Source organism: Nicotiana attenuata, unplaced genomic scaffold (assembly GCF_001879085.1).
Source record: "Nicotiana attenuata strain UT unplaced genomic scaffold, NIATTr2, whole genome shotgun sequence".
NCBI classification, from domain to species: Eukaryota; Viridiplantae; Streptophyta; class Magnoliopsida; order Solanales; family Solanaceae; genus Nicotiana; species Nicotiana attenuata.
Window position 1 is genome coordinate 131,164 of NW_017670655.1, and position 12,208 is coordinate 143,371.

Genomic DNA, 12,208 nt, shown 5'->3' on the forward strand with positions numbered 1-12,208 from the left:
AACTTTTTTGCTCAGAACTCCCAAATTTGGCTACCACAATATATGGGTTGGAAAAGATAACTCAAAGTGCTACAACTTTCATGTTTTATGTTTTTCCAAATTCCAAACGGAACAGGGTGAAAAGTGCGCGCCCAGATGCGCGATCGCGCTAGTTTTAGCGCGCCCAGGACAGAAAGTTGTCCAACTAGCGCGGCCATTAGCGCGCCCAGATGCGCGACCGCGCTAGTCAAACCTGGGAAAAATGTCCTTTTTCACATTGGAGAAGGTATAATTATTTGGGCCCAACCCTACTTGGTATATATACATGGGAAAACGGTATTTTGAAAGAGGAGGACGTTTTTGAGAGGAAAACACAAGCACAGAGCCGCCGTGGAGGCCGGGTTTCATCTTTTCTTCGGCCAACTTAGTCTTTTTATGTTTCTTTGTATGATTTGTTGTTTTGCTACCATGTCTATGTGGAGCTAAACTTCACGTTCTAGGGTTGTGGTTCTTTCATGACTATTGTTATTCGGATATTGATTTTGATTTCTTAGTTTATCATATTGGTTTATTTATTCAATCCTGCACTTAATTATTTGATTGCTTGATCACCAATTGAATACTATCTACGAATCTAGAGTTGAACTTGAAAGTGGGAATTCTGGATTGCATATAGGATTGAGTAGAGCAAGTTCTTGAACCTGGGCATCGGGGAACGGATTCGCAATTAGGATAGATATATACCTAATTGCCTTGTTTGGTTGATTTACAGGAATTATAAATGCGTTCTTCTTGATTCTAACTCCATAGACATATAGGCGTTAGGTTAGCTTGAATAGGCGAGTAAGAACTCGATAGATTCTTATGAGCAATATTAACCATATCAACCAATAAACTCGATAAATTAGTTAGTCAATTCAATTGAAGAATACAATAGGAATGTTAGATAGCCCATAACCCTAGATCGTTTTCATTACATTGATATCATAAAAATCTACTCTTCCTCTGTTTAAAGTTCATTATTTATATTTCTTTATTTAATTAGTTTAGAATCAAATATTTCTAGGTTTAATTCTTGTTTAGATAATTAGGATAGTCTAATTTAGTTAATAGTTAATCACAAGTCCTCGTGGGATCGACATCCGACTTTTAGTCACTTTATTACTTGACAACCGCATACACTTACGTGTGCGTTTGGCCGCAAAATAGCCAGAGTTTGCCAAGTCATTTGAAAAATAGCCATTATTTTGCTGTAACAGAGACCGGTCCAGCATAATATGCTGGAGCTCGGTGCACCTGTGCATGAACTTCCAGCATATTATGCTGGACCAATATACTTTGCTGGCTCCAGTGTAATATACTGGAGTTCCGGCAAAGTATACTGGAACTCCAAACCCCAGTATAATATACTGGAGTTCTAGTATATTATACTGGAATGCTGGAGTATTTTCGGATATGGAATAGTGTTTTCGTTCAGATTTACCTTTACATGAAAAGTGGCTAAATTTCGATGACTTTTGAAACTGTGGCTATTTTTGAATGATCACTTGTAAATCTGGCTATTTTTGAATTTCTTCCTGATCTTTTGGTAGTTGCCCAAGTCCGAGGGAGAAATTCAAAAATAGCCAGATTTACAAGTGGTCATTCAAAAATAGCCATAGTTTCAAAAGTAATCGAAATTTAGCCACTTTTCATGTAAAGATAAATCTGAACGAAAATACTGTTCAAAATCCGGAATATACTCAAGCATAATATACTGGAGTTCTAGCATAAGTATACTGGAACTCCAGTATATTATAATGGAGTTCCAGCATAAGTATACTGGAACTCCAGCATATTATAATGGAGATCCAGCATAAATATACTGGAACTCCACCATAATATACCGTTCCAGTATAATATGTTGGAAGTTCATACATATGTGCATCGATCTCCAGTATATTATACTGGACCGGTCCCTGTTGCAGCAAAATAGTGGCTATTTTTTAATGACTTTGCAAACGCTGGCTATTTTTGAATGACCAGTTCGAAAACTGGATAGCCCGTGCTATTTTAACCAAGTCCGATTACTACTTTTGTTTTGGTGGCCCAAGCCCCTTATACTCCGGAACCAGCCCAAGCTCCTCATTGTCTAGAACCATATTCAAGTTTTGCTTGCTGACATAACCACTAAAGAATTTCGAACTCATATTTCAAGAGTGTAACGAGTTGAGTCTAAGAGCTTTAAAGATTAAACCAATTAAATTTAAGTTAAGAATTCACCGGGACATAAGCACAATAATAGTTGTGACCAGTTCAAATCTAAGTGAAATTTTTTGAGAATTACTTTTGGTACATTATAACAATTCATATAATATGCCAGAACTGAAATGCAAAGAGCCGTTAGAGATGAATAAATGTAAATCGCCCACTCAAAGACATAATTTTTCAAATTATGCGTTGATTGTTAAAGGGTGTATAACCACTGGTGGAGCCACCTTATCCCAGAAAATTACACCGCATAATTAGGTACTAATTTTTTCTAGAATGTATATATACTATATATTGAATTCCAATGATCTCTTCGTATATTTACTTTTTTATATTTTGACATCCCTTAGTATAAAATCTGACTCTACCACTGTGTATAACGGTATATAAGAAGTTTCTAATTGGGTGGGTGCCCTAAGGGGTCGTTTGATATGGTGTATAAAATAATGTAAAATAACGTGTATTAGTAATGCATGAGTTAGTAATACAAGCATTAGTTATACAGAAATTATTTCTTATCCATTGTTTGGTATGGTGTATACAAAATTAAAATGTGTTGCATAATTTTTAAGAAAATTAGTTGTTTACAAAAATGCTCTCCATATTCTCTAGCTAGCTTTAAAGGACTTTAAGGATAATTTTATCTTTAATCATGCTAATGCATGCATTAATAGCCTTGATATCGGTAATACAATCGTTTGATATGTATTAGTTATACATAGGATAATATCAATTAGGTTGTATAACTAATACTTGCAGTAGTAATACATAGGTTGAAAAAGTATACCAAACTCCATTGCCTCTTTTTCATATCCTCGTGCCGAGGGTCTTTCGGAAACAACCTCTCTATCCTCCGGGGCAGGGGTAAGGTCTGCGTACACACTACCCTCACCAAACCTCACACGTGGGATTATACTGGATTGTTGTTGTAATTTATCCTACCAAACGAACCTTAAATGCAAATGGTAACACAGTTGTAGTGCAATGCATGCAATTGTCAATGCATTTTGGTATTGAGCTATCAACATCTTTTGTGGTCTCTCCCCTCATTATACAAAAAGTCACAGTTACAGGAATTAACTTGTCTTTCTTTGGACTTCACATGGTGGATTGGTTTTCCTTTAGCCTTATTGGTTACAACTTGTCGTTCACAGCCATAACCAAAGTTAATAAAGCATCCTATACACCTCTCTCTCTCTCTCTTCTATAGCAGCTACTACTATTTACTTTCTACTTTGCAGCTGTACTGTATGAGAGGGGCGGGGGGGGGGGGTGCCTTATTACTCAGACATGGACCCTCCCCGCAAACCCCACTTATAGCGGACAGTGACCATACAATTAGTGGGGTTAAAAGGAAAAAACCAAAAAATAAGGTTACAGTTACCTTTGGTAACTTTTTATTTTCAGGGAAGTTTTACTGTTTCCGATATACTAATGATATTCCTAGTGTGTGAAAACTTTAGTAGACTCGTTTGGAGAATATTTGCTTGAAACGAATAATAATCATATGTAATTAAAGTTGACAAAGAATATTTAGAATAATATTGATGCTCGTTTGGAGAATATTTGGTTGAAAAATTCAAAAAAATGGGTATTTGAAGTTGTAGCGAAAAAATAATATTTGGAAGTTGAATTCTGTTTGGACATGAATTACCTTTTTTTTTTTTTAGGTTTCCCATCCGGTGTTCGGTACCCGCATTGGAGCCCGACTATATCCGGATTCGCGCCGCGTAGGACCCCTTTCGGGGGGGAAGCGCTCCCTACCAGGATTTTCCATCCCAGGGCTCGAACTCGAGCCTCTGCGAGACCTCTGGTTAAGGGAGGAATGGTGCCAAGGCAATGGAACAGTAGTCGGAGAGGGAAGAAAAGAAGAGGAAATGCTAAAGTAAAAGCTATACTAGGGTTAACTAATATGAATTTTCATTGATGTCTTGCCAAAAATGCAGAGAATTAACTATATAGAGGAATATCCTCTGCAGGACCACTACTAAGGGATAAGGTCGTACACCTCTCTACTGACAGTACTATCGAGGACCAAAAGTGTCCTGGATAAAGAAATTACAGACTCAAATTGCTAATTCTGTAAACATAAATTAAACTTAAGAGGACTAAAGTGTAACAACGAAACTTCCTATTTTAATAACATTCAACTAACCTCTAACGGTCAGGTACACCTCCGCAAGCGACGAGTACCACTCCTCCCAGCCAGCGTAATTCTTTCTTGCATCATTGCCCTTCCCTAAAAACCTTCCTTGTCCTCAGAAGAAATGAGGGAAACTTCAACTTCATCACTGCATAATCTTCCCAAGTAGCTCTGTTCCTTTGTCATTTGGACCATTGAACCAGAATTTGAGGGACTGCCTTGTTTCCTCGTTTGATCATCCTTCTGCCCAAGACCTCCTGAGGTTCACACAGTAGGGACTAGTAAACATCCAATCACTGGAGGATGGTTGATTTTATCAGGTATAGCATAACAAGGCTTGAGCTGTGAAACATGAAAAGTAGGGTGGACTAGCACATGAGAAGGAAGTGAGAGTTTGTAGGCAACTGGACCAAATTTTCTGCAGGATCTGATATGGACCATAGTACTTAGCAGAAACTTAGTAAACGAATGGTTTGAAAGAGTGATCTGTCGGTAAAGGTTGAAGTTTGAGATAAACCCAATCTCCTTCATTGTAGTTCCTGTCACCTATGCTTGTTGGCCAAAGCTGGACATCCTTTGTTGTGCCCTGTGAATGTGGAATTTCAACAGCTGAACCTTCAATCCCTAGTAGTGAGGCTTCGATCCACTTCTTCATCAGCAGCATCAACCTGGTAGGTAGGGTAGATGGATAGGAGGTGGTTGATCCATAGAGGGCCTCATAAGGTGTGATTTGGATGGCTGAATGAAAGGTAGTATTGTACCACCATTCTGCCAATGACAAATAGGAAGCCCAGTCCTGTTGGCTATCAGCACAAAAACACCTTAAATATGTCTCCACAGTCCTATTGAGCACCTCAGTTTGACCATCGGTTTGAGGATGATATGCTGTGGAAGTGCTGAGAGTTACCCTTTGCATGGCAAAAAGATCCTGCCAAATCTTGCTCACAAATATTGGATCCCTGTCACTGATTATATTCTCTGGCATACCATGTAGCTTGTAAACATGATCCAAGAACACCTGGGCCACAGAGGTGGCAGTGTAAGGATGGTTGATGGCAATAAAATGGCATACTTGGTGAGTCTGTCCACCACCACTAGTATAAGTTGTTTTGCCCTTGGACTTAGGGAGCCCATCAATAAAGTCCATGCTAATGCTGGCCCAAGCAGTGTTAGGAATTGTAATGGCTGAACAATCCAGGATAGGCACTATTATCATACTTGCTCTCTTTGACATGTTGCACATTGCCTACAATAAGTTGCCCACATCTTCCTTGAGCCCTTTCAAGTAGAAGGAGATTAGATAACCTTTTGTAGGTGTTTTCTATTCCAGAAATGACCACCTATAGGTTAATCATGCCATACTCTAAAGGATTTCTTGCCTCAGAGAACTATCATTTCCACTACTAGTTTGCCCTTCTTCTCACGCTGTTGGCTCACAAATGTATACCCCTTCTGCTCTTCCCCCTGCTTCTGGATGGTGTGCTATGATCTCTGCAGACCTCTTTGTCTTTTTTCCCAGCTTGTCCTTGATTCTTTGAAGGAGCTTCATGGCTAGTTGGAGTGAGCAAAAATCATTGCCAAATTCCCCTAATGGAAACTCTGGATAGGAATCAGCTGCCTTGTTCTCTGTCTTCCCTTTATATTCTATCACAAAATCAAATTGCATGAGCTTGGATATCATTTATTTTGTGATCCAGTGTGAAGCTTCTGATCTAACAGAACTTCAGTGCCTTCTGGTCAGTTCTTACCACAAAGTGTCTTCCCATTAGATATTGTGCCCATTTGGTAACAGCCATGACAAGAGCTAACAGTTCCTTGTCATAAACTGACAAAGCTTGATGCCTTCCTGATAAACCTTTGCTGAGATAGGCTATAGGGTGACCATCTTGCATTAACACAGCCCCAACACCATAGTCACATGCATCAGTTTCCACTACAAACATAAGCTGGCTGCTTGGAAGTGCCAGCACTGGTGCTGATGTGAGGGCTGTTTTTAGATTGTTGAATGCTACCTCTGCCTTGTTAGACCATTGGAACCCATCTTTCTTGAGCAGCTCTATCAAGGGCCTACTGATCACTCCATAATGCTTGATGAATCTCCTATAATAACCTGCCAACCCTAAGAAGCCCCTTAGTTCCCTGACATTCTTTGGTGAAGGCCATGACTGTACTGCAGCAATCTTCTTAGGGTCAGTTGCTACCCCTTCAGCAGATATAATGTGCCCCAAATATTCAATTCTACTGGCCCCAAAAGAACATATTGATTTCCTTGCAAACAGATGGTGTTTCACTAATAACTCAAATGTTATCCTAAGATGTACCAAGTGCTCATGCATGTTCCTGCTGAATACTAGGATATCATCAAAGAATGCCAAAATAAATTTCCTGAGATGCTCCTTGAACACATTATTCATCAAACTCTGGAAGCAAGAGGGGGCATTGGTAAGTCCAAAAGGCATTACCAAATACTCATAGTGCCCTGAGTGGGTTCTGAATGCTGTCTTGGCTATATCTTCTGTGGTCATCCTGATCTGGTGGTACCCAGACCTAAGGTCTATCTTGGAGTAGACCTGTGAACCACCCAATTCATCCAGAAGTTCTTCTATGATTGGGATAGGGAACTTGTCTTTGATGGTGGCCTTGTTTAGGCCCCTGTAATCCACACACAGCCTCCAACTGCCATCTTTTTTTCCTACTAGAACTACTGGGGATGCATATGGACTGGAACTTGGCTGCACAATTCCTTGATCAAGCATATCCTGCACTAACCTTTCAATGATATCCTTCTGTGATGAAGAATACCTGTAAGGTCTGAGATTTACAGGATTACACCCTGCCTGCAATGGTATTTTGTGATCAAATGGTCCTCTAGAGGGAGGTAATCCCTTAGGATCAGTGAACAGCTGATGGTACTCCTCAATCAATGGCTGCATCTGTGAAGGTATGTTGATGCTATCCTCTGTTTGTGCCTCCTCCCTGGGCAGTACTCTCAACATAAATAGTTGTCCCCCATTGTTAGCTAGTTTATCCAACTTCTTAGCCTCCACAGTTTTTACCTTGTCCACCTCCCCCTTCAATATACACTCCCTTCCTTGGTAATTGTATCCCAAGGTAAGCTCCTGAAAGTTCAGCTTAACATCCCCTAATGGCAGCAGCCATTGTACTCCCAATATCAAGTCACAAGAGCCCAATGGTAACAGTAGAAAATCTGCTGTATAAGTGACCCCTTGCAGCAGCCAAGTCAAGTTCTTACAAAGTTCATTTGTCTGCCTATTGTTCCCATCTGCCACATTGATAGTTTGAGGATTAATCTTCAGGGTAGCAATTCCCAGGCTTCTTGCTACATCATCATCAATGAAATTGTGTGTACTACCAGGGTCGACCAATATACTTAGTGGTCTTTTCTGGCAATAACCAGTCACTCTTAAATTAAGGAATGTTGGCACTCCATGAAGAGCATGGACTGATATTTCACACACTTCTCCCTTCACCTCTTCTCCTGCTTCTTCAGTTACCTCTGCAGGTTCCTCTACCAATACTAGGTCTCCTGATTCTTCCTCCTCTTGTCCTTCTTCTTCCACCTCCAACAAATACAACTGTTTGGAGCTACTACACTTATGACCAGGAAAAAATTTCTCATCACAAAAAAAACATAATCCCTTCTGCCTCTTTTCATTCATTTCAGCTGTAGTTAACTTCCTTGTATTCCCTTTGTTCCAGTTAGCAGCAGCCTCTCTTTTAAGCATGTTTCCTTCCTTCTTAGGGAAACCTCCCTTTGAAGAAGATCCATAAGTGTTGCTCCTAGTATGAGATGACCCTCCACTGTACAGTGTGGACTTAATCATCTTCAACTGAGCATTCACTTGAGCTTCAGTGTTTCTAGCCAACTGGTAAGCCTGGGGTAGGGAAAAGGGTCGATGACTCTTCACAGTAAATCTAATTTCTGGTTTGAGACCAGTGATGAAAGCACTAATAGCATATTCAGGAAGGATGTGCAGCCGGGTCATGATCCTATCAAACTCCTTCTGGTAATCTTCCACCACTCCCACTTGCCTTACTAGCTTTTGCTCAGACATAGAGTCAGCATACTCAGCCCCAAACCTATCTATGAGAGCATACACATACTCATCCCAGCTAGGGTAGGGTAAGTGAGATCTACTTCTCAAATAGGCAAGATGCCACTCTATGGCTATGTCATCAAAATGTATAGAAGCCACCTTAACCCTTTGATTATAATCAACTTCAGTTAGTTAGAAAAATTGTTCTACCTTACAAAGCCAAGCCCTAAGGTTGAGGCCATTGAAACGAGGGAACTCCAGCTTGGTCATCCTGGTCAGATTTGTTCCTCTTGGTGATGTTGCAGTCGAGTTCTGAGCTGCAGGAGGTGGTTCACCACCACCATTTTGTCCAGCTGAAGTTTGTCCTTGAGCATAACCCCCTCTATTGTTGCCGACAGCAGTAGAATGTCCTTGAACAGGAGCTGTAAAGGTTGGTCTGTGGGGAGAAGCAACCCCCCTTGGCCCTTGAAATTGAGGCAAGGGCCCAAACCCCAAGTGGTAGGCAGCTGGAGAAAACTGATTTGTGGTAATACCACCATGTACCCACGCAGCAGGGTTGCCTGTAGGGGTGTAGATCTCGCCTCCTCCATCCAAGTCTTCTATCCCCTTTCCTCGATCATACCTCTTCACAGCATCAATAGACTCTTTCAGCTCAGCAAAATCCCTTTCATGTTGATTCTCGAGCTGAGTCTGCCTCACCGAGAAATTTGCTATCTCGACTGTCATTCTCTCAAACATAGACTTAATCTTATCCATATTTGCCATTGTTATCACCCACAGAGCTCAAGAGAGTGCTCTGATACCAAATGGTGCCAAAGGCAATGGAATAGTAGTCGGAGAGGGAAGAAAAGAAGAGGAAATGCTAAGTAAAAGCTATACCAGGGTTAACTAATATGAATTTTCATTGATGTCCTGCCAAAAATGCAGAGAATTACACTATATAGAGGAATATCCTCTACAGGACCACTACTAAGGGATAAGGTCGTACACCTCTCTACTGACAGTACTATCGAGGGCCAAAATTGTCCTGGATAAAGAAATTACAGACTCAATTGCTAATTCTATAAACATAAATTAAAACTTAAGAGGACTAAAGTGTAACAACTGAAACTTCCTATTTTAATAACATTCAACTAACTCTAACGGTCAGGTACACCTCCGCAAGCGACGAGTACCACTCCTCCCAGCCAGCGTAATTCTTTCTTGCATCAGAGGAGCAGTCCCATCCACTGCACCACATCCATGAATTACCTTTGATATTGAGTTTTTGTAGCGAAATACATTATTTCACTTGAAATATTTGTTAAACTAAATTTTCAACTTCAAATACTCTATCCCAAGTTGAAGTTAAAATAAATCAATAACAGACAACACGTCGCCTAATTAATTCGTCTCCCATTTAGTCGTAAGCTTCTCCATAATGCAAATTTTAGTGTACGATTGTAGTTGAGGGGACAAAAAAGTTTGGCATATTAATTTAAACTTACACATTATAAGTTTGAATAATTTTGGTTCTTATGATATAGATACTCCCACACCTAAATTAAAATGTTCGTTTTCTGTCTCGAAAGTAGAGCTGACAATATGGGCCGGGCCGGCCCATCATTTTTTAAAATATAATTTTATATTTTTTCTTTAAGTTTTGACCTGAAAAAAGATAATTATTTAAAAGTTAAAAAATATCTTATTGGAAAAAAGTCGTAAAACTTAATAACTTTTTATATTGTTCCAATATATCACAATAAATACTTAAAAAAATAAAAGACAGGACTATATTTCATTCACTAAAAGTCAAAACTTAAAACAAACTATTCAAGAGAACGTTCATGATGCTTATGTGATAATCCAACACATCATCTTCATCAAACACATTTGAATCCGCTTGTGACAAGGTTGTCTTAACATCTTCACTTTCATCTACAATTCATATGCAATATTAATTAGTTAAATATTAAAAATAATTAAATTTTAAAATTAATAATATTTAAATTCACATAAAAAATATTACCATGTTGGCCCAAGCAAAGGTTAGTTTTGAAGACTGACAAAGGAACTCAGGATGAACCAGGTCCTTCCCTCAGGTGCACAAAAACGGGCAGATTCGAGCATGTGGGTTGCACGTGAAGGAGATAAGCTTAACTTGGTGTATTTAATATCTCCTGATCGAAAAGGTTGCATAATTGATAAGGACAAGGAGTCCTTAATCAAAGAGAACACAATTCAAGATAGGGAAGGAGTTAGAAGTTGAAATCAACTAGAACTCTTCCACCAAGGAAGAGTTGCATCAGAACTCTAGTTATTTCTTCATCTACTAACTCTATAAATTGCAGGATGTTCTCACATTAAAGGTGTTGCACAAAAATGCAGAAGTTAAACGTGAATTGAGAGCAAAATAGCAAGGCTTTTTGCAAGCAGTTCGTGTGTCATTCAAGTGTGCAAACCTGAAGGTACATGAACCAGATTGAAGAACCAGCTCCATAAAGAGTTTTATGTGTCTTTCTTTATTTCTAGTTCAATTGTAGTAGGTGTTTTCATATTGTACCTTTCAGCTTTATCTAGAAGCAATTGTAATGGGTATTTTGAGTATTCAAGTTAGAGTTCACTTGAAGTTGCCGCAGCAGTTAGAGGCTGGTTGCTACAACGGGATTAGAGTTAATCCTTAGGTTTACTAAGAGTTTTGTAAATGCTGTTTTGGCTCAGTGATTTTAGTGGAAGTTTGAGAAAATCCCACTGAGTAGTAGGTCGTGGTTTTTTCACCTTTTGAGCCAGGTGTTTTCCACGTAAAAATCTCCGTGTTCTTTATTTTATGTACTTATTATTCCGCAAACAGTAGTAGTTAGTACACCTAGAAGAACCAGGTTCTTCTAGAGCGAAAATTGGGTACCACACAAATCACCTCCCCTCTTGTGTGGTATTGACGTTTAGAACATCATACCACTTTGAGTTCGGGAAAACTTGTGCAGCCAATTTCGAGTAGTAACAAGTATTTGGACATTTTCATAATAAATGCAACTTCTGTACTTTGTAAGAACACGCCACCAATGCTAAATGTTGATTCCGATGGTACAATGGTAATAAGAATGCTAAGTACATCACGCACCGTCATTGAAAGATCGGGATATTTTCTAGAATGGTCCTTCCAATACATGACAACATCATCTCTTGAAACTTCTCAAGATCAAGTTTTGGTTCCTCTAGTAAAGATCCAATTCTGACTTTCCATCTCTAAAGGCAGTATATTTTTTATTTTTAATATATTTTAAATAAGTATTTTATTAGGTCCCACTAGCCGGGCCGGCCCGAGCCTCGGTCAAATCTCACGGGTCCACGGGCTTACTCGGGTCGGGCTTAAAGCCTCGTTTTTAAACGGGCTCCAAAAATTCTAGCCCTAACCCTGCTAAATCATGGCTGGGCTGGCCCAACGGGCCAAGCCCATATTGACGACTCTAACGCTAGCCCTGACTTTTATAATAGTGTATATAAATAGATTGACAGATATAAATTATTAATTATGTCATGATTTAATTAACAAATATAGCAAAATAGAACACTATACAATCAAATATTAATAAGCAATCATTATATAACTTAGATTTTTTTTTAGGTCTTGATAATTTTTTAACTTGACGGTCACTTGATCCATTATATTGTTTCATCATCTAACGTGTCTTTGTTATTTACGTCTACAATTTAAAATTTTAATTTAAATCTTTTCAATTCACTGACAATGAGAATGGCTCTAGTCTGTCACATTATTAATGGTATTATTTATCTTACA

The 12,208-nt window shown here is 39.1% G+C and overlaps 1 protein-coding gene across 1 annotated transcript; it reads right to left on the minus strand.

The window, feature by feature from the left end:
• Positions 1 to 6,084: 6,084 nt before the first annotated feature.
• LOC109241930 lies at positions 6,085 to 9,195 on the minus strand. Its single transcript, XM_019408759.1, has 2 exons — positions 8,646 to 9,195; positions 6,085 to 8,561 (listed from the first exon to the last, which is right to left on the minus strand). The coding sequence occupies exons 1-2, from the start codon at positions 9,193 to 9,195 to the stop codon at positions 6,085 to 6,087; spliced, it is 3,027 nt and encodes a 1,008-aa protein (XP_019264304.1).
• Between the last annotated feature and the right edge of the window lie 3,013 nt (positions 9,196 to 12,208).